The sequence below is a fragment of the Pantherophis guttatus genome, chromosome 8, assembly GCF_059756535.1.
Source record: "Pantherophis guttatus breed Tessera chromosome 8, ASM5975653v1, whole genome shotgun sequence".
NCBI lineage: Eukaryota > Metazoa > Chordata > Lepidosauria > Squamata > Colubridae > Pantherophis > Pantherophis guttatus.
Window position 1 is genome coordinate 4356162 of NC_142070.1, and position 26427 is coordinate 4382588.

Below are 26427 nucleotides of genomic sequence, written 5' to 3' on the forward strand. Positions count from 1 at the left end.
GAACGTACTTAATGCTCCTTCCTCCTCCTACTTTCCCCACAACAACAACAACCTTGTAAGGTGGGCTGACTGATAGAAAATGACTGGCCCAGCTGGTTTTTATGGCTAAGGCGGGATTAGAACTCACCATCGCCTGGTGATTGGTCCAAAGTCACCAGCTGGCTTTCATGCCGAAATTGAGACTAGAACTCACTGTCTCCTGGTGATTGGCCCTCAGTCACTCAGTGGGATTTCATGCCTAAGGCGGGACTAGAACTCACCATCGCCTGGTGATTGGTCCAAAGTCACCAGCTGGCTTTCATGCCGAAATTGAGACTAGAACTCACTGTCTCCTGGTGATTGGCCCGCAGTCACTCAGTGGGATTTCATGCCTAAGGCGGGACTAGAACTCACCATCGCCTGGTGATTGGCCCAAAGTCACCCAGCCAACTTTCATGCCTAAGGCGGGACTAGAATTCACCGTCTCCTGATGATTGGCTCAAACTCACCCAGGAGGCTTTCATGCCTAAGGCAGGACTAGAACTCACTGTCTCCTGATTTCCATGCCAGTACCTTCACCATTGGCTCTTTTCTGTGTGTGTGTGTGTGTGTGTGTGTGAAAATTGGAGAAATGTGTATATGGTAGAGGACTCTTAGTAACCTTAAAGTTGATCATAATTTTTTCAGTTTATGGATGTGGGGATCAAAAGGGGAAATAGATGCATAAGGCCATACGAATTCAAATTCACATTCACATTCTCTTAAATAGCTGATCCTGGCTTCCCCGTTGTCTTTGATCATTGGAAGTTTGCAAAAAGTGACCATGTGACTCCGGGACATTGCAACCGTCATAAATATGAGTCAGTTGCCAAGTGTCTGAATTTTAATCACATGAAACCACGGGGATGCTGGAAAGGCGTGAAAAAACAGTCGTCAGATTTTTCTTTCTGATTAGTTTATAGTATAAAAATGCAAAAATGCAAAAACAAAAGAGTCGGAAAAAGAGCGGAGGGGAAAGAGAAAGGTAGAATGTAGAAAAGAAGGGAAAAAGAAAGAAAAGGCATCGACAGCCGACTCCCTTTGGTGCAGTAAAATAAGGTAGTATAATATCAAACCTCAACGTTTTCCTTTTACATAAGGGTATGAAGTAGCCATTTCTATAAAAGCAGACCTATCTAATTGGTCTGTAGAGATTCTCCGTCATCCACATCATGGTTGTCCCAAAAATGCTTTTTTTCAGGAGGCAACTGGACTTTCTGGTTTTTTTTTTCTTTTGAAGACGTTTCGCTTCTCATCTGAGAAGCTTCTTCAGTTCTGACTGGATGGTGGGGAATGGAAGGATTTATATTTCTTGCAAACAGCTGGTCATTTGCATCCTTTTAGAGGGTCGGTTTTTTTTTCCTTTTCTTTTAATCAAAGCAGTCCAGTTATCCATCTCTGCTAATTCCATCAACGTTCGCAGCCCCTCGTCCACGGTGGGGGATCGAAGCGTCCTTCCATTTTTGTGCATAAATCTTGCTTAAGTATTAAGCACCAAAAATAATAAATTAGATCAATCTTGCTGCCATCGACCTATAGAACCTCAAAGTTTCAATCCCCCCACCTCCCCAAGTCTTTTTCCATTAAACCCAAAAGTTTCTTACTAGTTCAAATTCTACCAAGGAAGTGGAGAAAATGGTCCTTTTTTCCCTAATGTCGTCGTCCCTTCGAACGGTCACTAAACGAGTGCTTTGTTACTTCCAATCGGAGCTTCCGTTAGGATGGTAAATTTCCCCGGCCAGAGTGGTCTCTTTCAAACCGCTTAATGGGTCAAGCCCAGGGGTGAAATGCTACCGGTTCGCTCCGGTTCGGCGAACCGGTAATGATTAAAAACTACCGGTTCGTGCGAACTGGTAGTAAACAAAAAAGCTACCGGTTCGTGCGAACTGGTAGTAAACAAAAAAGCTACCGGTTCCTCTGAACCGGTATTTCCGATGATCAGCTTTGCCACGGGGTTTAGCTTTGCTAGAAAGCAGAAAATCCTGCTTTCTAGTGAAGCTAAACCGCACGGCGCAGCTGATCCCCCACTCGCTGTTCTACTTACCTTCCCAAGCCTCCTTTTGACGCGCACTGCACCTGCACACGCGTTTGGTGTGCGGCCAGCAAACCGGTAGCAAACCAGTTCCGATTTCACCACTGATCCAGCCTGTATGAAAACCTGCTCTTTTGACCAGTTCTATCTCTGGGGCCAGGTTGCCTCAGTTTACCCTTCCTCTGACGTCTTTCTGGACACAATCCTGCCATTGTTTCCCCGCGTCCAAAGGCCCTTCCGCTCTCTCGCGCGACAAAGGTTGAGCGCGAAGTTCTTGCTTTCTCCCGTCAAGTTCTCCTACCTTTCATCAACCCCGGCCGGATGCGGCTCTGCGATTTTGGCCGGAGTGCTCGTACCGTCGGTATTATAAATATCTTCTCTTCCGTCTTTGAAGGGGCTCTATAAATAGCACCACCTCGTCTGGAGAAGCGTGGAGCAATTTTGGCAAAAACAAACGATCCTTGCGACAACGGAGCAATTAATTGCGATTTAAATCCTCGACGAGCAGAGCCCGTTTCTTCCTTGTATCCTGTCCTCAGCTGACACATCGTCCTTCTGGATGTTTGTTTGTTTTTTTAAAAGAAAAAAATAATTAGAGCAAAAGGCCACAAAACCCACTTGTTGTGTGTAACAGCATCACAATCGGCTGGCTTGTCTTCCATGACAACTCTGGACACTTTATTCCCCCATTGTTCTTTATCTGAGTGCTTATCTATCGATTTATTTATTTAGCGTACGGCATATCGTACACAAGGGACGCGGTGGCTCAGTGGCTAAGACACTGAGCTTGTCGATCGAAAGGTCGGCCGTTCAGCGGTTCGAATCCCTGGTGCTGTGTTAACAGGGTGAGCTCCCGTTACTTGTCCCAGCTTCTGCCAACCTAGCAGTTCGAAAGCACATTAAAAAAATGCAAGTAGAAAAAATAGGGACCACCTTTGGCGGGAAGGTAACAGCGTTCTATGCGCCTTTGGGGTTGAGTCATGCCAGCCACATGACCACAGAGATGTCTTTGGGCAGCGCTGGCTCTTCGGCTTTGAAACAGAGATGAGCACTGCCCCCTAGAGTCGGGAACGATTAGCACATATGTGCGAAGGGAACCTTTACCTTTATCTTATATTGTACATGGGCTTGGGATATATGTTAACAGGACGGCGAGATTGAAAATAAAATAAAATAGTGTTAAAAAAGATCTATACGGGTGGTGCTCAACTTACGACCGCGGCGGAGCCCAAAATATCTGTTGCTAATTGAGACAGTTGTTAAATGAGTTTTGCTCCATTCTTGCGACCTTTCTTGAGACAGTTGTTAAGGGAATCAGTGCAGTTGGTAAGCTAGTAATGTGAATTGGGCTTCCCCATGGACTTTGCTTGTCCGAAGATCACAAAAGGGGATCACGTAAAGTTGGGACACGTCGTAAATATGAATCAATTGCCAAGTGTCTGAATTTTGATCACATGACCATAGGGATGTTGCAACAGTCGTAAGTGTGAAAATTGGTCACAAATCACTTTTTCCACTGCCATTGTAACCTTGGTCACTAAACGAATAGTTGTAAATTGAGGACTAACGGCTTTGGAAACTGGCCTGTTGGAATAAGACTTTGGACATTTCAGTGGGGCCTAAGAATCCTCCTAATGCGCAGTGCGAGTGATATGATTGTCATAACTTCGAACAGTCGCTATCGGTCACTAAACGAATGGTTGTAAGTCAAGAGATACAGGTAGTCCTCAACTTAACAACAGTTCGTTTAGTGACCGTCTGCAGTTACGGACTGAAAAAAGTGACGTTTTTCCTATGACCATTGCAGTGTCCCCATGATCATGTGATCAAAATTCAGACGCTTGGCCACCGACTCATATTTATGACGGGTCACAGTGTCACGGGATCCCGTTTGGTGACCTTCCGGCAAGCAAAGTCAATGGGAGAGCCACATTCACTTAACAACTGGGTTCCTAACCTAACAGCGACAGCGATTCACTTAGCAACAGTGGCCGGAAGGGTCCTAAAATGAGGCAAAACTCAAAGCCCCTTCCAAATCTGTTAATCTGTTCAAGATCTGTCTCGCTTAACCACAGAAATTTTGGGGACTCAATGGTAGTCGTAAGACTAAGCTGTACGTGTAAAGGAGATAGGAGTGATGGAATCAGGGGTGGGAATGATTCTACGGGCTCGGACAGGTTTGGGCGAACCGGTTCGCTCCGACAATCAGCTGGGCCTACCTGTTGTGACCCAGGCCCAAGTAGGTAGTATTAGGCGCAAACAGTTCCAAAACAAACAGACTTTATTAGAACAGCTGAGAATTAACTCATTCTCAGCGTAGTCCAAACTAAAACAAAACAAACTCTTCATAACGCAAATTCTTCAGTCTAATCACCAACCTTGGTATAATTAGGCAAACTGCCAAAGGCAGTTCAGAAGCAGAAGACGCCGACCAGAGATAAGTGCAGCAAGACAAGTCTATCAACGTTGTTTTCCAACAAAGAGCCCAAGAGCTGTTGCTGGTTTTTTAAGCCTTATGGGAGGGGCCAATCAGCTCTTGGCCTTACTCCCAAGTCGCCCTCTTTGCTGTAGCGGCTCTTGTCTTCTGGCAGCTCTTCTCATATGTGCACTAGGAACAGGCTCCTCCTGTTCCTCTGCCTCTCTACTGTCAGCCTCTGCAGGCTCCGGAGTCCGCACATCACTCCCCGATGGCGCTGGCCCCATCTCTGCCTCCGACGCAGAGTCCTCATCCGGGCCTTCCCCAGCCTCCAGGACTGGGCCATGTTCTTCCTCAGCCTCATCGCTGTCTGATTCCGCTGCCAGCTCTGCAGGCTACTGGCGGACCACAACACTGCCTGCCCACCCCTGCGCTTTCTTCTTTCTTCTCTATCTTCTCAGCTGATTTGCGCGGCAGAGCGGATTGCTGCGCTTTCAGCTGTGCTACTCCCCAGCAGCAACGCGGAAGGTTAAGTTTTCGTGAAACTGCGCACGCAGCGAAGCACGCGATCGCCGAACCGGTTGTTAAACCAGCAGGATCCCCTCCCCCCACTGGGTGGAATCGGTTCCTTTCCGTGCTGAATTTGACCACGGCTTGTTTTATTAACTGGGAGAACTTCAGCTTGTCCTCGTTTCCTCTTGACGTGACATCATGGTCTCCCGTTGAGTTGATCAACACGCGGCAGTACATTAAACCAGGAGGCATCTGAAGAGCTTCTGGGAGGGAAGCGGTCCAAGAAAGGAAACTTGACAAGTCCAGCATCCGCCTTTTCAATTGAGAACGATGAGCCTGTGTGCGGCACTTGGCCACAACTCTGGAACGGGAAGTGGGTCATCGGCAGCCAAAACGCCGGAGTCAAAAATAGACCCCGATCGGGGCATTCTGCCAGACAGGACGGAAGTCCTTCAGCGTCCAGTTCTCTAGAGGACCATTGCCTCTGTCAACACACCTGTGCGATGTTTCCTGATTTGCTCTTTATGTATGGACTGCTGGGACGTCACCGCTGCCCGGCAAGGATGATGCTTGAGAATTGGCACGATTTCTCCGGCTTTCTCACGAGAACGATGGCTCCTGTTTTTTCGCCTTGGCGCGATTCAAGAAGCGGGTGGCAACTCAACGTGTAGCTTGCACCCAGGACCGGCAGAGGCCTGGCTATTCCTGCACCGGGCTTCGATCCATCAATCCGAATAGAGCTGGAAGGGACATTGGAGGTCTTCTAATCCAGCCCCCTAGGCCAGAGATGGCTAACCTTTTTGCCGTCGCGTGCCAAAAGCGGGGGGAGCGTGGGGGGTCGCAGGTGCGTGTGCCCACATCCGTAATTCAATGCGCCCCGCCCTCCCGCGCATGCGCACGTGACCCCCCCCACACTTCCCCCTGCTTTTGGCACATGATGGCACGGTGGGCCCAGTAGGCCCGTTTTTCCACCTCCCCAGGCTGCAGAGGTTTTCTAGGAGCCTGGGGAGGGCAAAAACAGCCTTCCCCATTCCCCCTGGAGGCTGGAAACAGCCAGTTTCCCGACTTCCGGTGGGACCGGAAGGCCTGAAAGTCAGTTGGCCGGTGCGCACGTGCGCACTGGAGCTGAGCTAGGGCAACACTCGCGTGCCCACCAATATGGCTCCGCGTGCCACCTCTGGCACCCGTGCCATAGGTTCGCCATCCCGGCCCTAGGCCATTTTAGACAAATGACTCTTCTTGAAAACCTCCAGTGATGAAGCACCCACAACTTCTGGTGGCAAGCTGTTCCACAGGTTAATTGTCCTCACTGTTTGGAAATGTCTTCTTAATTCCAGTTTGCTTTTCTCCTGGGTTAGTTTCCATCCATTCTTTCTTGTCCTACCCTTTGGTGCTTTCAAAAATAGGCTGACGCCCCCCCCACTCTTCTTTGGGGCAGCCCCTCAAATACTGGAAGACTGCTCTCATGTTCCCCCCACCCCCCAGTCCTTCTTTTCTCTAGACTGGCCAAAACCCCAATCCTGCAACCGTTCTTCATACGTTTTAGTTTCCAGGCCTTGAATCATCTTAGTTGCTCTTCTCTGCACTTTTTCCAAAGTCTCAACCTCTTTTTTGTAATGTAGTGTCCAAAACTGAATGCGGTACTCCAGGTGTGGCCTTACTAAGGCTTTGTAAAGCGGTAGCAGCAGTTTTTTCCCGAACGCCATCACTCTGCTAAACAACTAATTCCCACAACTAGTTACTAAGTCTGCATTACTATTAATCTTCTCATCGTTGCTATCACCCATCTCCTCCCACTTATGACTGTATGACTCTATCTTTGTTGCTGGTATCCTTAAGATTTATATTGACTGTTTCCTCATATGATTTGATTGCTTATTTGTTCCCTATGACTATCATTAAGTGTTGTACCTTATGATTCTTGACGAACGTATCTTTTTTTTTATGTACTCCGAGAGCGTATGCACCAAAGACAAATGTGTGTCCAATCACACTTGGCCAATAAAGAATCCTATCCTATCCTATCCTATCCATCATTTAACGTCTATTCTATTCTATTCTATTCTATTCTATTCTATTCTATTCTATTCTATTCTATTCTATTCTATTCTACTCTACTCTACTCTACTCTACTCTACTCTACTCTACTCTATTCCCGATTTATATTGACTGTTTCCTCATATGATTTGATTGCTTATTTGTTCCCTATGACTATCATTAAGTGTTGTACCTTATGATTCTTGATGAACGTATCTTTTTTTATGTACTCCGAGAGCGTATGCACCAAAGACAAATGTGTGTCCAATCACACTTGGCCAATAAAGAATTCTATCCTATCCTATCCTATCCTATCCTATCCTATCCTATCCTATCCTATCCTATCCTATCCTATCCTATCCTATCCATCATTTAACTTCTATTCTATTCTATTCTATTCTATTCTATTCTATTCTATTCTATTCTATTCTATTCTATTCTATTCTATTCTATTCTATTCTATTCTACTCTACTCTACTCTACTCTACTCTACTCTACTCTACTCTACTAGGAGACTATGAGTTCTAGTCCCGCCTCAGGCATGAAAGCCAGGTGGTGACTTTGGGCCAATCAACAAGGAGATTGTGAGTTCTAGTCCCGCCTCAGGCATGAAAGCCAGGTGGTGACTTTGGGCCAATCAACCAGGAGACTGTGAGTTCTAGTCCCGTCTCAGGCATGAAAGCCAGCTAGATGACTTTGGGATAGTCAACCAGGAGACTGTGAGTTCTAGTCCCCGCCATAGGCATGCAAACCAGTTGGATGACTTTGGGCCAGTCACCCACCTCACAGGGTTGTTGTTGTTGTTGTGAGGAAAATAGGAGGAAGAATACATGTCGGATATGTTCGCTGCTTTGAGTTATTTTAAAAAATCGTAATAGTAAAGGCAAGATACAAGTATATAAATAAAAACAAATAGATCAAGGAACAAAAGTTGTTCAGATAACTCTTCTGATTGAAGGTGGTCCATGTTGGCCATTATAGATTCCTGAATCTGATGCTCTTGCTGAGACCCTCCGTCGGTTTGGACAGGGGCGGGTCCCTTTCTTGGACCCACCTTGGTTTCCCACCCCCCCTCTAACCTCTCTCCCACCCCCCCTCCCTCCCTCCCTCCCTTCCTTCCCGTTGCAGCGAACGCAACTTTTGAACTGGGAGCGACGTGGATTCACGGCTCGAATGGAAACCCTGTCTATCATCTAGCAGAAGATAATGGCTTACTCGAAGAGACGACCGACGATGAGCGGAGCCTGGGTCGTATCAGCCTCTACTCCAGGAATGGGGTGGCCTATCACCTCACGAGCAGCGGGCAAAGGATCCCGAAAGACCTGGTTGAAGAATTCAGTGATTTATACAACGAGGTTGGTAGCTCAAGGCTCTGGAAATGCCCTGGCTGGACTCTCTGGCTGTGCCTTATGGTCTTTTCCCCTCCCTCCCTCCTTCTCTGCCTCTCTCCTTCCTTCCTTCCTTCCTTCCTTCCTTCCTTCCTTCCTTCCTTCCTTCCTTCCTTCCTTCCTTCCTTTCTTTCTCTCCCTCTTTCTTTCTTTCTTTTTCTTTCTTTCTCTCCCTCTTTCTTTTTTTCTCTCCCTTTCTTTCTTTTCCTCCCTGTCTCTATCCTTCTCTCCCTCTTTCCCTCTTTCTCTCCCTCTTTCTTTCTTTCCTTCCTTCCTTCCTTCCTCTCTCTCTCTCTTTCTTTCTTTCCCTCCCACTTTCTTTCCTTCCTTCCTTCCTTCCTTCCTTCTTTCTTTCTTTCTTTTCCTCCCTCCCTCCCTCCCTGTCTCTATCCTTCTCTCCCTCTTTCTCTCCCTCTTTCTTTCCTTCCTTCCTCTCTGTCTCTCTCTTTTTCTCTCTCCCTTTCTTTCTTTTCCTTCCTTCCTCCGTCCCTCTATCCCTCTCCCTCTTTCTCTCCCTCTTTCTTTCCTTCCTTCCTTCTTTCCTTCCTTCCTTCTTTCCTTCCTTCCTTCCTTTCTTTCTCTCCCTCTTTTCTTTCTTTTTCTTTCTTTCTCTCCCTCTTTCTTTTTTCTCTCCTTTTCTTTCTTTTCCTCCCTGTCTCTATCCTTCTCTCCCTCTTTCTCTCCCTCTTTCTCTCCCTCTTTCTTTCTTTCCTTCCTTCCTCTCTATCTTTTTTCTTTCTTTCTTTCTTTCCCTCTTTCTTTCTTTCCCTCCCTCCCTCCCTCCCTCCCTCCCTGTCTCTATCCTTCTCTCCCTCTTTCTCTCCCTCTTTCTTTCCTTCCTTCCTCTCTGTCTCTCTTTCTCTCTCTCTCTTTCTTTCTTTTCCTCCCTTCCTCCATCCCTCTATCCCTCTCTCTCTTTCTCTCCCTCCTTCCTTCCTTCCTTCCTTCCTTCCTTCCTTCCTTCCTTCCTTCCTTCCTTCCTTCCTTCCTTCCTTCCTTCTCTATCTTTCTGTCTCTCTCGCTCTCTTTTTTTCTTTCTTTCTCTTTCCATCTTCCTCCCTCTAATTTACTGCCAATTTATGGGAAAATAACCAATTCGGAGCCTGATGAATCGGAGAATCTGGCCAGGGTTATCTGTGGCTCCTGGCAACAATGGTTGTTCACTCATGGCTTGAATTGTAGAATCGTTTCTTAAATTCCAGGTTTTGGGAAGGAACCGTTGAAAACCATAGTTGCCCAGTTAATAAGATTGGTGATCTTGCTGGTATCTCAACTTGCAAGAAGCAGAAGATTAAATGGGCCCCCTAATGTCCTTGAGTAAATCACATGCTTGGCCTTTCCTCCTGAGGACGTCCACCTGGGATTCCGAGACTCCTTCAACCTTGTCCGCACTCAGATTCCTGGTTTATTAACGGTTAGAATTGCTATCGAGCTGCGTTCATTAATATCCTCTTAGAGCATTCCTAGCCTCATTTAAAAAGCTGGGAATTAATTAAAGGCATTAATTAAAGCTTTACCGGTCCCCTCTCTGGCCTTGTGACGCTGCCCCAGCGATTTCAGATCGCGGTTTGAAAATCTGGGCTTTAGGTTTGCTCCAGGCACGGAAAACCCCAAAGAAGTAAAAAACACCGAATTATTCATTGGATTTTGCTCGTCTTGCAAAAGTACGATCTGCTTCCTTTCGGCAAGCGGCTTAGGAAGATTTAAGCAACCTTGTGCTGAGCAGGAGATTATATTTAGGTTTTGCAATCATCAATATAGTGAGTGTGATTTTGCAGGGAGAGAGTGTCAAGGCTGGGAGGCAGGAACGAACATGTGCAGGGAGTCCTCGACTTACAACACTTCGTTTAGGGACCGTTGGAAGTTACAGCGACGCTGAGGAAAGTGACTTGCGGCCATGGTTGACGCAACCTGTCACAGCCTTCCCGTGGTCACGCGAATCAAACGGAGCAAACGGCCCGTATTTATGACGGTTTGCCGTCTCCCGGGGTCACTTGATCCCCTTTTGTGACCTTCCCGACGAGCAAAATCAACGGGGGAAACCAGAGTCGCTTCACAATCGTGTCACTAACTGAACAGCTGCCGCGATTCACTTTTAACGACCGTGGAAAGATTGCAAAATGGGTCAGAGCTCAGCCTCCCAAACTTTCGGGGACGGTGCCACAAAGTTTGCAAGGAGGAAAATAATCAGATTTTGCCACCAGAATGTTGAGACTCAGAGAAAGAGAGAGAGAGAGAGAGAGAAAGAGAGAGAAAGAGAAAGAGAGAGAGAAAGAGAAAGAGAAAGAGAGAGACAGAGAGAGAGAAAGAGAAAGAGAGAAAGGAGAGAGAGAGAAAGAGAGAGGAGAGAGAGAGAAAGAGAGAAAGAAAGAAAGAGAGAGAAAGAGAAAGAAAGAAAAAGAGAGAGACAGAAAGAGAAAGAAAGAGGGAGAGGAGAGAGAGAGAAAAAGAGAAAGAGAGAGAGAGAAAGAGAAAGAGAAAGAGAGAAAGGAGAGAGAGAAAGAGGAGAGAGAGAAAGAGAAAGAAAGAGAAAGAGAAAGAAAAAGAGAGAGAAAGAGAGAGACAGAGAGAGAAAGAGAAAGAGAGAAAGGAGAGAGAGAAAAAGAGAGGAGAGAGAGAGAAAGAGAGAAAGAAAGAGAGAGAAAGAGAAAGAAAGAAAAAGAGAGAGACAGAAAGAGAGAAAGAAAGAGGGAGAGGAGAGAGAGAGAGAAAGAGAAAGAGAGAGAGAAAGAGAGAGAAAGAGAGAAAGAGAGAAAGGAGAGAGAAAGAGAGAGAGAAAGAGAAAGAAAGAGAAAGAGAAAGAGAGACAGAGAGAGAGAAAGAGAAAGAGAGAAAGGAGAGAGAGAGAAAGAGAGAGGAGAGAGAGAAAGAAAGAGAGAAAGAAAGAGAGAGAAAGAGAAAGAAAGAAAAAGAGAGAGAAAGAGAGAAAGAAAGAGGGAGCGGAGAGAGAGAGAGAAAGAGAAAGAGAGAGAAAGAGAGAGAGAAAGAGAGAAAGGAGAGAGAGAAAGAGGAGAGAGAGAAAGAGAAAGAGAAAGAAAAAGAGAGAGAAAGAGAGAGAAAGAGAGAAAGAGAGAGGAGGAGAGAGAGAGAGAAAGAGAGACAGAGAGACAGAAAGAGAGAAAGAAAGAGGGAGAGGAGAGAGAGAGATAGATTATTTTTTATACAATAAAAAAAAAATAATGATTGAAAAAAAGAAGAAGTTGGATCTCTCTTTAATGGATCTTCCGTCCATAACTTCTGGTTCTGCTCTCAGGTGCTCTGGAGCTGGGGTCACCAACTTTTCAGACCTCAGGGACCACTGCATTCAGTATTTTAAATCCCGCGGACCACTAAGATGAATTTTTAAAAAAAGATAAATAGTATTTAGTGCAATATAAAAAAAGGCAAATAATTTTTCTACGGACCACCAAAATTTTCTTGCGGTCCACCAGTGGTCCATGGATCACCAGTTGGTGACTGCTTCTCTGGAGAATAAGTTGACCCTTTCTTTGTGAGAGCCCTCAAATCCCGGAAGATGCTCTCGTATCGCCCCTCGTCCTTCTCTTTTCTAGTTCCCTTAATTGTTCCTCATATGGTTTGACCTCCAGACCAGTAGTGGGTTTCAAATTTTTTTACTACCGGTTCTGTGAGTATGGCTTGGTGGGCATGGCATGACTTGGTGGGCGTGGCAAGGGAAGGATACTATAAAATCTCCATTCCCACCCCACTCCAGGGGAAGGATACCACAAAATCCCCATTTCCTCCCGATCAGCCGGGACTCGGGAGGCAGGGAATAGATGGGGGCGGGGCCAGTCAGAGGTGGTATTTACCGGTTCTCCGAACTACTCAAAATTTCCGCTACGGGTTCGTCAGAACCTCCTGAAACCCACTTCTGCTCCAGACCCCCTGATCATCATTGTTGCTCTCCTCTGCACTCACGTTAGAGTCTTGGGTGATGGAACCTCTGTTTTATGCCCCTTCCGTCTGTCTCGGAAACAGGTCTATAACCTGACTCAGGAGTTTTTCCAGAATGGTAAACCAGTCAATGCCGACAGCAAGAATAGCGTGGGGATCTTCACGCGAGATGTCGTGCGTAAACGCATCGAGGCCGATCAAGACGACTCGGAGACGATCAAGAAGCTGAAGCTCGCCATGATCCAGCAATACCTGAAAGTAAGGAGGGGATGGGAGCCAATTGAGTGTTGGGGCCTGAAGCACCAGGCCGAAAAGACTACAGCTCCCAGAATTCCCCCAATATTTTATGATTGACAGCAGTTGTGTTTAGGTTTATTTGGATTTATATACCACCCTTCTCCCGAAGGACTCAGGGCGGTGAACAGCCAAAGATAAAACACATACAATATAAAATTTAAAAACAATTTAAAACATATTAAAACAAATTTGGCCCATACTAATTAAAACACCCCTTTTTAAAAAAACAAATTAAAATTAAGCAATTAAAAAGAGTTAGGCCAGCCCAACTTGTTGGAATAAAAAAGTCTTGAGGGCACGGCGGAAAGTGCGTAAATCCGGGATCCTCCGTATCTCCGGGGGGAGCTCGTTCCAAAGGGCAGGTGCCCCCACAGAGAAGACTCTCCCCCTGGGGGCCGCCAGTCGACACTGTTTGACCGATGGCACCCTGAGGAGCCCCTCTCTGTGGGAGCGTACTGGCCGGTGGGAGGCTACCGGTGGCAGAAGGCGGTCTCGTAGGGCTGGAGAGGTCTACAGTTTGTGGTCCAAACTTAAGTTCTCACATCGGTGAAAGCTGCCATACATCGAATTTTGAGCTACTCGTCATATAGTGTAGGTCAAAGCTATTGATGGTGCCCAAGAACAAGCTGTTTTTATTATTATTATTATTATTATTATTATTATTATTATTATTATTAGTCATATTTCTATGCCGCCCACTCTCCGAGGACTCTGGGCGGCTTACACCAAAGACAGTATACTAAATAGCATATTGCCCCCAACAATCTGGGTCCTCATTTTACCCACCTCGGAAGGATGGAAGGCTGAGTCAACCCTGAGCTGGTAGGATTTGATCCACTGATCTGCTGAACTAGCAGTCAGCTGAAGTAGCTGCAGTACTGCACTCTAACCACTGCGCCACTTCGGCTCATGTTTGGTTGGCCACCATAAGTTCCTCATGCTTGTAGGTTAGAAATCTGGGCCATAACATCTCATACTGTGTTTTCCTGAAAATAAGACCCTGTCTTATATTTTTTTGAACCCCAAAATAAGAGTTTGGGCTTATTTTCGGGGAGGTCTTATTATTTTGGGGCATGTGGAGCAAGACGGGGTTCCTCTTGCCATCTTACCTGATCTTTACCTGATTACCTGGTGGTGCAGTGGACTAAACTGCTGCTGTAAAAGTAGCACTTAGCTGCCAGCTGCCTGCAATTACTGCGAGTTCAAATCTCACCAGGCTCAAGGTTGACTCAGCCTTCCATCCTTCCGAGGTAGGTAAAATGAGGACCCAGTTTGTGGGGGCAATAAGCTGACTTTGTATAAAAAAGAACACCGCTTAGGGGGGGCCGAAAGCCCTACTAAGCAGGTATATACAAAAGTATGAAGGCTATTGCTTAACGCATTGTAAGCCGCCCTGAGTCTCCGGAGAAGGGCGGCATATATAAATCGAACTAATAAATAAATAAATAAATAAATAAATAAATAAATAAATAAATAAATAAATAAATAAATAAATAAATAAATAAAATAATAAAATAATAAATAATAAAATAATAAAATAAAATAAAATAAAATAAAATAAAATAAAATAAAATAAAATAATAAAATAAAATAAAATAAAATAAAATATAAAATAATAAAATAAAATAAAATAAATAAATTAATTTCCAGCTCTGTCTCCCTAACCCTAACCAGAGGAAATGGCAGGGACCGGCTGAACATGCGGTTAAATATTTTTGGGGAGGGCTTATTTTGGGGGAGGGTTTATTTTGGTGGGGGGGCGGCTTAGCACATGTGCTCAAAAGCCCGATTGGGTTTATTATCAGGGGACGTCTTATTTTCCAGGCAACGCGGTAGAGACATCGCGTCTTATGCCAACCCGTTGGCCGATGGTCCACTGTGTTAGGTTGGTAAGATGTAGTCTGGAATAGGGAATAAAGGCATGAGATCAGAAGTTGGGAGGATGGTGAGGTCTGGTCTTTTTTCAGCCATGAAGCCTGCTGGGTGACCTTGGACCAGTTCCTCTGTCTCAGCTGTCAGCGTTCTAGAGAAACCCCAACTCCAAGTAAAGACGCGGAAGCAACCATTGTCCAAAGTTCTCTTTACTAGAATAGGCAAACTGGCACATCTGGGAAAACCCGAATCTGAAAAGCCCGGATTTTCCCCTCAGTAAGTCAAAACCCCCAAAACCATCCCCTTTCCCCCCAGTGGATCACATGTTCCAATCAACGTCCGTTCCATCTCGACCCCAGCCCCCTGACCACTCCTTCTCCAGATGCTGGATCGCCCTGACCTTGACCGACAGGAAGAATGCTATTATGTCTACTAACAACCCTTCTCCTTAATCCCACCTCACTCCTACTTTGCCCACATGAGAAGGTGGCAGCCAGCGTGGATAAAAATCAATGATTTTTTTTAAAAAATCAAAAAAATTGGATTGTTTTGATTTAAATTGAATTTTTTTGATTTAAATCAGATTTTTTTGATTTTTATCGAATTTATTTTAATAAAAAACTTTTGGGGTAAAAATCTATCGTAAGATAGTTTTCTATTTAAGATAATAATAATTTAGTTTATTCAGCATGAAATGGAGCTTAGTTATGTAGCAGGAGGCTGTATATTCTGCAACACGGGGACTATCGGTGAGTCAACAGTGGGTCAAAGGAGTAGCAGAGATGACAGCTGCTCTTTAAAAATTGTGATTTAAATCAAGCCTTTTTACTAGTGATTTAAATCATGATTTAAATTGTGATTTAAATCAACTCGATTTAAATCAAATCCACCCTGGTGGCAGCATTGAAGCTTCCGGCCTAATATGGCTTCCAAAGCTGACAGGCGTCCTCCCCCCCCCCCCCCGCAGAAAGAACCACATCCTGAAAAATAAAGCAGACAAAACACAAAAGAAGGGGTTAAAAGAAGCCCTAGAAGAAGAAGAAGACCAGGTCAAAGGGCTTCTATGTTATGCTTCCCAGAAAATGCAAAGACTGGTCCAGGCACTCACCAAGAGTCAAAATTGACTTGAAGTCATCACCACCAACAAAATGATGATGGTGGAGGAGGAGGAGGAGGAGAAGGAAGAATGCGATTGGGTTGAGAAGACCAAATTTCAGTCTTCTTCAGTCTGCTTCCTAGATCTAAAAGTCTGTAAAGATTCTCTATCATCCAGGTCCTGGTTGGAGGTAACTTGATTTTTCTTTTGAAGATGTTTCCCTTCTCATCCAAGAAGCTTCTTTTATAAATCCTTCCGTTCCTCACTAACCCGTCAGAGCTGACGAAGCTTCTTGGATGAGAAGCGAAACGTCTTCCAAGAAAAAAACAAAGAACGTCCAGTTGCCTCCTGAAAAAGCACCTTTGGGACTTCCTAGATCCAAGGTGGCAAACCTATGGCACGCGTGCCACAGGTGGCACGTGGAACCATATCTGTGGGCACGCGAGCCGTTGCCCTAGCTCAGCTCCAGTGTGCATGCGCGCGCTGCCGCCCTTCCCCTCCCAGGAGTCTCCACGTGGCCCATTTTGGATGCCAGGTAAGTACAGGGCTCGCTCAGAGGCCCTGGGAGGGCGTTTTCGGCCTCCGGAGGGCCTCCAGGGGGATGGGGGAGGCCGTTTTCACCCTCCCCAGGCTCCAAGAAAGCCTCTGGAGCCTAGGGAGGGTGAAAAACGGGCCTACCGGAAGTCTGGAAATGGGCCGTTTCCGGCCTTCACAGGCTTCAGGAAGGCCCTGCTAGGCCCAAAACGGGGCACTGGGGGAATCATGCACACATGCGCAGGGAAGCATGGGGGGGCTCAGTGCATGCGGAGGGGGCAGGGCACAGCGGGGGCATTGAATTATGAGTGTGGGCACACGCATGCACGAACCCCCCCCTCCCCCTGCTTTTGGCACGCAACGACAAAAAGGTTAGCCAGCATTGTCCTAGATCAAGTTCTCTTGACATGAAAACCAGTTGGAAACTCAAGAGACCAGACTGAGGAAGTCTGTAATCGGGACAAAACCACTAAATACGTCAATAGGACATAATGTATGGGAAAAATGAGACTGGTCTATAACCGTGATGGTGAACTTATGGCAGGCGTGCTGGAAGTGGCCTGCAGAGCCATCTCTCCGGGCACACGAGCCATCGCCCGTTGCTCTTCCAGGTTGCAGTGTGCCCGCCAGCTGGTCTTCATGTGTACAGGAGTGCCAGAAACCGGAAGATCATCTTCCCGGCGTGCGCGTGTGCAGCAGGAGGCTGCTCTTCCGGTTTACTGCACGCCCGCCGGTGCGGGTGCTGCCATTTCGGCACTCATTGCTGCAAAGGTTCGCCAACACTGTTCTATATTGTTCTCTAACCTTCACGGCTTCCAGAAAGGTGGACTTCAACTCCCAGAATTCACCACAGCTGAGCGATGGCTGAGAATTCTGGGAATTGGCCTTCACATTTGGAAGTTGACCCTGTAGGGCAGGGGTGTCAAACTCAAGGCCTACAGGCCAGATCCGGCCCGCGGGGCAGTGGTGATTTTTTTTTTTTACTACCGGTTCTGTGTGCGTGGCTTGGTGGGTGTGGCAGGGGAAGGATATTGCAAAATCCCCATTCCCACCCCACTCTGGGGCCAGCCAGAGGTCCTATTTGCTGGTTCTCCGAACTACTCAAAATTTCCGCTACGGGTTCTCTAGAACCTGTCAGAACCTGCTGGATTTCACCTCTGCTGCGGGGTGCTTAAATCGGGCCCGTAGGGCCGCCCTGGAAATACCAGAGGACCGCGGTGCCTCTGCCAGCCAAAAACGGCTGCGCAGCCCATTTTCAGCCTCCCCAGCCTCCAGCAGCACTCTGCTGGCCAAAAATGGGCCACACGGTGACTCTGCGCGGCCCGTTTTTGCCTGGCAGAGTGTTGCAAGAGACGTCCGTCCCATCTCCACCCCACTCCCCAACCCCCCAGCCCGTGGAGGAGAACTGCTGATCCAGCCCTTGAAGAAATCCAGTTTGACACCCCTGCTAGTAGGGCAACATTGGCCTATACCCAGTGGTGGGATTCAAATAATTTAACAACCAGTTCTTTGCCCTAATGAGCGGCTGGGTGGCCGTGGCTATGGTGGGCGTGGCCAGGGGATGTGACAGGCAGCACTGCGCCCCCCTGTGAGCCAAAATGGGGCATGTTCTCGAGGGGCTTTTGACACTTGACACATGTGGGGACTCCTGGAAGGGGCGGGGCGAGAAGAGGTGGAGCTAGCCAGCAATTTAACTACCGATTCGCCCAAACCGGCTGAATCCCACCACTGCCTATACCCCTGAAGGTTGTCAGGTTGGGAAGGAAAGACTTCCACTCATGTTCTTCCATCCGGGAGAAGAACATCCTAACGAAAATATCTTCCATTATCGTTTCTTCTGGAGCAGGTGGAAAGTTGTGAGAGCAGCTCTCACAGCATGGATGAAGTCTCTCTCAGCGAATTTGGGGAGTGGACCGAGATCCCTGGAGCCCATCACATCATCCCTTACGGCTTCATGAAGATTGTGGAGATCCTCTCCCGTTCCATCCCAGAGTCGGTCATCCACCTGAACAAGCCGGTCAAATGTATCCACTGGAACCAGTCCATCAGCAAGGAGATCGAGCAAGTGGCCGACCACAACGAGGAGCACCTGGAGGAAAACGCAGGGTACAGCGTCCTAGTGGAGTGCGAAGACTGCGAGTTCATCTTGGCGGACCACGTCATTGTGACGGTCTCCTTGGGGGTCCTGAAGAAGCGCCACGAGGAGATGTTCTACCCGCCGTTGCCTGAAGAGAAAGTGCTGGCCATCCAGAAGCTGGGCATCAGCACCACCGATAAGATCTTCCTGGAATTTGAGACGCCCTTCTGGAGCCCCGAATGCAACAGCATTCAGTTCGTTTGGGAAGACGAAGCGGAAGCCGAGAGCCTCACCTATCCAGAAGAGCTGTGGTATAAGAAGATCTGCAGCTTTGATGTCCTCTACCCGCCGGAGCGTTACGGCCACGTCTTGAGTGGCTGGATCTGTGGCGAGGAGGCCCTCATCATGGAGAAGTACGATGATGAAACAGTCGCAGAGACCTGCACGGAGATGCTTCGCAAATTTACAGGTCTGTGGTCCTTCCCTTTGGGATCTAGAAGGTGGATCTAGAAGTTGGGGTGGAGAACGAAGCACTGATCGGTATTGCAGGTCCCCATTGTGGCTCTCCCTGAACTTGATCATGGTGCTGAGCCATGATCAGTCACGGGACCAAGGCTTAGGTAGATGCTTCCAAGGAGTCTCCTGCAGACTTTCATCATTGTGGGAGGAGCCACATCCCATTTATGGTGCTACCAAGGCAGGGGTAGGTGCTTCCAAGAAGTTCCGTTCAGAACTTCATCATTGTTGAAGGAGTCACATCTCATTTATGATGGGTCCAAGGTCCCATCATTAACAACATCCCATTTATGGTGCTACCAAGGCAGGGGTAGGTGCTTCCAAGAAGTTCCGTTCAGAACTTCATCATTGTTGAAGGAGTTACATCCCATTTTTGATGGGATCAAGATGAAGGAAGGTGCTTCCAAGGAGTCTCCTGCAGAACTTAATTGTTGTGGGAGGAGTCACATCTCAATTATGGTGGGAGCAAGAGAAATGTAGATGCTTCTAAGGAGTCCAGGCAGAATTTCATTATTGTGGGAGGAGTCCCATTCCGTTTATGATGGTACCATGGTTTAGGTAGATAGTTCCAAGGAGTCTCATGAAGAACGTAAACATTGTGGGAGGAGTCACATCTCATTTAAGGCAGATGTAGGTGCTTCCAAGGAGTTCCATGCAGAACTTTCTCATTATTGAAGGAGTCACGTCCCATTTATGATGGGATCAAGATAAAGGTAGGTGCTTCCAAGGAGTTTTTCGAAGGAGAAGGAAAAACTGAAGGGACACTTCTTTTGAATTAAGCTCTAATCTTAATAACTACAGATGGATAGATCAAGATTCTTTTCCTGGAATTAAGATGGAAGCCATTGATCGTCATTGTCGTCTTCTGTTATGTTGCTTGGACTTCGCGGTTTAGTGAACAACTGGATTTTTGATGAAAGTATAGTGTCAGGTTTCGAGGTCGTCTCAAGTAATAATATGTGCTGACATATAGTTTACATCAGGAGTGTCAAACTGGATTTCAACAGCCGGATCAGCATTGTAGTTCTCCGCCGCGGGCTGGTGTGGGGGGGACAGGAAGCTGGGGGGGGGGGGAGACCAGGGGTGGGTTCTACTTACCTTTACTACCGGTTCGCAACAGGAGCATGTGCGCGAGCTTGCTTTGCTCGTGCGCGCCCATGCATGGCTTCTGCACATGCGCAGATCGTTAATTGTGACATCCGGGTGGGTGGGCGGAGCCTCCTGCCGCTTTTACTACCGGTTCACAGGAACCGGAAAGAACCGGAAGAAACCTACCACTGGGGGAGACAGGGCGGATGCCTTCTGCAGCCCCCTGCTGGCCAAAATGGGGCACAGCAGTGGTAGGTTTCAAAAATTTTTACTACCAGTTCTGTGGGTGTGGCTTGGTTTGCATGGCAGGGGAAGGATACTGTAAAATCTCCGTTCCCACCCCACTCCAGGAGAAGGTTACTGCAAAATCCCCATTTCCTCCCGATCAGCCGAGACTTGGGAGGCAGAGAATAGATGGTGGCAGGGCCGGTTCTCCGAACTACTCAAAATTTCCGCTACCGGTTCTCCAGAACTGGTCAGAACCTGCTGAAACCCATCTCTGGGGCACCTGTGTGTGTGGTCTGCCCCAGCTATGGACCTCAAAGAATACAGCACACACAAAGTTTGTACAAAACGTAATTTACTAAAATAACTCAGTCTTTTTCAAAACAAAGGCTGTTAATAAACTTTCTTAACAGCCTACAAGAAACCAAAGAGAAAGTAATCACAATCTTACTAAGGTTGGCAGAAAGCCCAGAAGCAATTTGCAGAGAATCCAGGCGCGAAGTAGAGTGAACTAAAGTTGTTCCCTACAAATTGCTTCAGTCGGTGTTCCTCCTTAAATAGGCTAAGGAAGTGGCCAATTAGCCCCAAGCCTTACTTTCAAGGACACCTTCTCCTGAGGAGCCACTCCTGCCTTTTGGCCGCTCTGTGCGCCCGTGCATCGAAAAGAGGCTCCTCCTCTTCGTCCTCTTCACTTAAAGGAGCTTCTGGAGGTTCTGAAGGCCCCGGCTGAATCCCAGCCTCTGGCACCACATCTTCTCCAGCCTCCTCATTGTCCTACTTGAGTGCCAGCTGCATAGGCTGCTGGCGCAACATCACATCAGGCTCCTCGCTGTCAGAGTCAGCTACAATCCGCACAGGCCGCTGACGGGCCACAACAGTGTGTGTGTGTGTCCCGTCTGCCCCGTTTTCGGCCTAAAGGCCTCCTGCAGCAATTTACCAAGGGGGGCGTGGGCGGTCCCATGTGACTCGTTTTCAGCCTCCTCAGCCTCCAGCAGCATTCCACCAGCCAGAAATGGGCCCTATGGACGCCTCTGTGCGGCCTCTTTTTGGCCAGCAGAGTGCTGCAGGAGGCCGGGGAGGCTGAAAACAGGCTGTGGGGGCTGGCCGAATAACCACGGGCTGGTCCTTTGATATTTCCAGGCCAGCTCCGCGGGCCGGATTTAAGCATCCCTCAGGCTGGATGCGGCCCGTGGGCCTTGAGTTTGAAACCCCAAGTCTACCTACTTCAAACCAAATTTCACAAATGTACTGCTCGATGTCTCACCCTCATTTCCTCACCCAGTAATTTCTTAACCTGGTTTGGGAATGTCGGCTAGCTTTTCAAATTATTTACCAACATTACATGCAGTTCTTGTGTTTGCAGAATAGAAATATGAGTGAGTCATAGGTTACACTTAAGTCAGGCTCTTGAGAGGTATTTTCTGCTGATCCGCCTAATTTGTGTTTCCGTTTGAAGACGCTGGCAGCAATTTTCAGCAAGCAGAAAAACCAGTTTTAGGAAAATTGTTTTGGCTTGTTACCCTGCGGGTTTTTTTCCTTTAACCTGGGCATGACCGTAAATAAATGGTTAGTTAACTCTGCAACCGTCATCCGAAGGAATGTGATACTTTTTAATAATATTTATTTAACCGTTTGGCACCAGATTCCTCTTGATTTTTCCGTTTTAAGTTTTATTAATTTTCTACTATGACATTTAATGAGTGCTTAATAAACATCGTGTTCTGGATTATTTTATTTGCTGAACAATACAAATTATATTCCTAATCTTTATCCCTTTTTTCCAGCCATTTGTAAAATAAATCCCATGTTTGATAGTATTCTGTATCTTTTTTCTGTTTGATCTTCGACGTAAATCTGTCTATTTATGCACAGTCCCAGTGTCTTCTTAATTATCTCTTCATAGGATGGTATTTCTTCATTTTCCCAATGCTGAGCAAATACAATCCTCACTGCTGTTAATCCATGCAATATTAAATACAGGAGTGGCCAAAATTGTGGAAACCTTTTGGGAAAAGTGTATTTTTGAGGTTTGATGGCTAATAATACTACTTTTTTTTTTTGGAGTTTCAAGATAATCCTATTCCACTGCTGGAATGGCCTGGGAATAGCCCAGACCTTCACCCAATGGAAAATCTATGGAGTAAATAACTAAAGAAACTGGTTAGTCAGAAACCCAGTTAATAGAAGCCATCATTCCATCTTGGTTTCATATTAGAACAGCTGCAGAACTCAAAGACTTGGTTCACTCCATGTGAAGACGTTGTAAGGCCATAATTCATGCTAAAGGTTACCCAACTAAGTATTAACTGACATGGTGATCATTTTTGTCTATCTCGTTTTTTCTGTGTTTCACTTTTCTTCTTTATACTGTAACTTCTCTTCTAATAGCAAATCCTTCCTAAAAGTTATTGCATTGCATTCTTGATTAAATTATCTTTCCATTGATATATAACTTTATGGTACTACTCAAAAAAAAAGTGATGTTATTAGCTAGTATTAGAAAATACACTTTTCCCAAAAAGTTTCCACAATTTTGGCCACTACTGAATACACTTCGTTTATCAATTTTTTTCTGGTACTATATCTAATAAAAAAAAGTTCAGGTTTAAGACCTATATGTTTTCCAAGATTCCTCTTGATTTTTAACTACTGTACATTAATCCAGCTCTCTACAACAAAAATTTCAGAGTTGCTAGAATAATCTCTTGGAGCCCGGCATTTCTGTTCTTGAGCGAGACATTCGTTAAGTGAATTTTGCCCCCATCTTACGACCTTTCTTGCCACAGTCATTAAGTGAGTCACTGCAGTTGTTAAGTTAGCAACGCGGCGATTAAGCGAACCTGGCTTCCCCGTTGACTTTGCTTGTCAGAAGGTCGCAAAAGGGACTCTACGACCGTCATAAATACGAGTCAGTTGCCAAGGGTCTGAATTTTAATCATATGACCATGTGGATGCCACAAGGGTCATAAGTGTGAAAAATGGTCATCAGTCACATTTTTCAATGGCGTTGTAACTTCGCACGGTCACTAAACAAACTGTTGTAAGTCGAGAACTACTGTATTTTTCAGAGTATAAGATGCACCTACCTTTTTTGGTGAGGAAAAGAAGAAAAAGAAATCTCCCTCTGTCTCTGCCTCTGAGCAATTTTGCCTCCTTGCAGCAAACAGCAGCCTGCTTTACCTTCAGTTTCGTTTTCAGTATAGCTTGATTAGCACAAGGGGGAAAAAAATCTGCTCCAGCAATTTACAGGTTGTAGAAAAAAATGCTTTTAAAAGCCTCTGACGATCCCAGCTGAGCCGTTGGGATTGTTAGAGGCTTTTTTTTTTTAACTTTTAAAAGCATTTTTTTGACCAAAGAGCTGGGCATGGAGGGGAGGGGCGCAGGGATTTTTGCTACCGGTTCTCCGAACCACCCGCCACCATCGCTACCGGATTGGGTGATCCGGTCCAAACCGGGAGCATTTCACCCCTGATTCAGAACTAACAGTAGACATTCATTGGTGCTAAGGCGGATTTCTCAGGAAGCAAACATCTTCCTGCTAGAAAATCAAAGCCAAAATATAAGAACTCTTATATTTAAGATTCGAATTTGAGGGCTATAGTTTTTTTTGTTAACAGCTTCCACAATCTCCTTTTTTCATTTTAGGGAATCCAGACATTCCGAAACCTCGGCGGATCCTTCGATCCTCTTGGGGCAGCAACCCCTACTTCCGCGGCTCTTACTCCTACACACAAGTTGGGTCGAGCGGAGCAGATGTGGAGAAACTCGCGAAACCCTTGCCTTACACAGAGAGTTCCAAAACAGTGGTAGGTATTAGCACGGCTAGTCCTGATGATGTTGCCTAGTTGGGTGATTAAAGGCCTGCAAGATAGTTATCAAGCTCAGAGGGTACCCAGGACCCCACAGTCCTCTTCCTCCTCCTCCTCCTCCTCTCAGCAAACCACACTCCCTTCTAGCACTGATAATGTTACCTAGTTAGATAATAAAACGTCTGCAAGAAAACAATCAAGTTCAGAGAGCACTAAGGACCCCACAGTTCTCCTCCTCCTCCTCCTCCTCCTCCTCCTCCTCCTCCTCCTCTTTCTCCTCTTAGAATGTTATTTGTTAAATTTGATGCTGCCCATCTCGGTATCCAAAGTGATTTTGGGCATCTTTTAAGGCCATAAAAGTATAAATGTGAAAGTATTAACAAAATTAACAACAATATATCAGAAAATATACAGAACGTCGTAATTTTTATTTATGTATTTATTTTTAATTTGTTTTAAATTTATTGGGATTTTAATTGTCGTGGGCCAATATTATTTAATTTGGTTTTAAATTGTTTTTAACTTTTGTATTTCTGTATTTTATCTTGTGCCTGTTCACTGCCCTGAGTCCTTCGGGAGTAGGGCGGTATACAAATTTAATAAAACTAAACTAAACTATATCCTGCCTTTATTACTTTATACATAGTTCAAGGCAGCAAACATACTTGATACTCCTTCCTCCCCCTATTTTCCCCACAAGAACAGCCCTGTGAGGTAGGTTAGGCTGAGAGAAAGTGAGTAGCCCAAAAGTCACCCAGCCAACTTTTATGCCTAAGGCAGGACTAGAACTCACGGTCTCCTGGTGATTGGCGCAAAGGCACCCAGCTGGCTTCCATGCCTAAGGCAGGACTAGAACTCACCGTCTCCTGGTGATTCGCCGAAATTCACCCAGCCGGCTTTCATGCCTAAGGCGGTACTAGAACTCACCGTCTCCTGGTGATTAGCCGAAATTCACCCAGCCAGCTTTCATGCCTAAGGCGGTACTAGAACTCACCGTCTCCTGGTGATTGGCTGAAAGTCACCCAGCCGGCTTTCATGCCTAAGGCAGGACTAGAACTCACGGTCTCCTGGTGATTGGCGCAAAGGCACCCAGCTGGCTTCCATGCCTAAGGCAGGACTAGAACTCACCGTCTCCTGGTGATTGGCGCAAAGGCACCCAGCTGGCTTTCATGCCTAAGACGGGACTAGAACTCACAGCTTCCTGGTTTTTAGCCTTGTGCCTTCACCACTAAACCAGACTAGATCTTCTGACATATCTTCTCACTGTGGAGGAATCTAGAACAAATGAATATTTTCTGAAGTTATTATTTCCAGTGTCCTCTTGGTTCCTGAAAAGTAACATGATAGAATTTGTGTTCCAATGTGAAGTAATGTGTGATATAATATAGGTAGTCCTCGATTTACGACCACAACGGACCCCCCAATATTTCTGTTGCTAAGTGAGACATTGGTTAAGGGAGTTCGGCCCCATTTTACGACCTTCCTCGCCGCAGTTGTCAAGCGAGCCACTGCCATTGTTAAGTGAGTCAAACGGTTGTTAAGTGAATCTGGTTTCCTCATGGAAGTCGCAAAAGGGGATCGCGTGACCCCGGGACTCTCCGACCGTCATAAATACGAGTGGCCAAGCCTCGGAATTTTGATTATGTGACCGCGGGGATGCCGCAACGGTCGTAAGTGTGAAAAACGGACCCAAGTCGCTTTTTTCAGTTGCCGTTGTAACTTTGGTCGCTAAATGAACCGTTGTAAGCCGAGGACTACCCGTCGTGTTATTGTTTCGTGAAACATTTCTTAAGACCTTTCTCTGTTTTTCCTCTTTCTGGCTGGATCTCCAGCCTAAGCAGGTGATGTTTTCGGGCGAGGCCACGCACAGGAAGTACTACTCTACTACCCATGGTGCTTTGCTGTCTGGCCAGAGGGAGGCGGCTCATCTGACCGAAATGTACCAAGATCTTCTGTCCTGCAAGAATTGAGAAGCCGGGGATAAACTACAGAAGAAGATCTTTTAAACTTTTAATTCCATTCACTGTTTGTGCATCTAAACCAAACTTTCCTTTTTTTCTCTCCTTTCTTTTTTCTTTTTTTAAAAACTTGGATCCTAAGGAACATTTTTATCTTTTTATATGACAAAAAAAAAAAAAAAGAGTCTTTGCTATTTTAACCCCTAGTTGGTGGACTGTAGTTTTGTTTCCACGTACTGTATTGTTAACAGGAAAGGATGTTCCTTCAGTCCTGGGCACAGGTGGATTCCTCGTGTCCCACTTTTTCTCACCTCGGGGGGAGATTTCTCTCCGTCTCCTCTTTCTTTCTTTTTCTTTCTTTCTTTCTTTTTCTCTCTCTCTCTCCCAGTATTGTAAGTGCCTTCTATAGTTCAATAAATGTTGCAATGGCCACTCTTTTCTGGTATGTGGGCAGCATTCATTCCTTGCATCTCCTGGTCGTTGGCCCAAAGTCACCCAGTTGGCTGTCATGCCTAAAGAAGGACTAGAACTCACCATCTCCTGGTCATTGGCCCAAAGTCACCCAGTTGGCTGTCATGCCTAAAGAAGGACTAGAACTCACCATCTCCTGGTCATTGGCCCAAAGTCACTCAGTTGGCTGTCATGCCTAAAGAAGG

At 46.3% G+C, this 26427-nt stretch overlaps 1 protein-coding gene across 2 annotated transcripts in view; it reads left to right on the forward strand.

Annotated features, from left to right (window-relative positions):
- SMOX (spermine oxidase) overlaps nucleotides 1-26206 on the forward strand; it is a 59380-nt gene extending 33174 nt beyond the window's left edge. The window contains exons 3-7 of one of the 2 annotated variants that reach the window (XM_060687177.2): nucleotides 8145-8371; nucleotides 12383-12556; nucleotides 17944-18643; nucleotides 23650-23810; nucleotides 25646-26206. In XM_060687177.2, the coding sequence (XP_060543160.1) occupies nucleotides 8145-8371; nucleotides 12383-12556; nucleotides 17944-18643; nucleotides 23650-23810; nucleotides 25646-25783 (1400 nt within the window). In that variant the 3' untranslated portion in view covers nucleotides 25784-26206. Of the gene's footprint in view, nucleotides 1-8144; nucleotides 8372-12382; nucleotides 12557-17940; nucleotides 18644-23649; nucleotides 23811-25645 lie in introns of both variants that reach the window. The other variant, XM_060687176.2, reaches the window with a different exon arrangement.
- The last annotated feature ends 221 nt before the right edge of the window (nucleotides 26207-26427 follow it).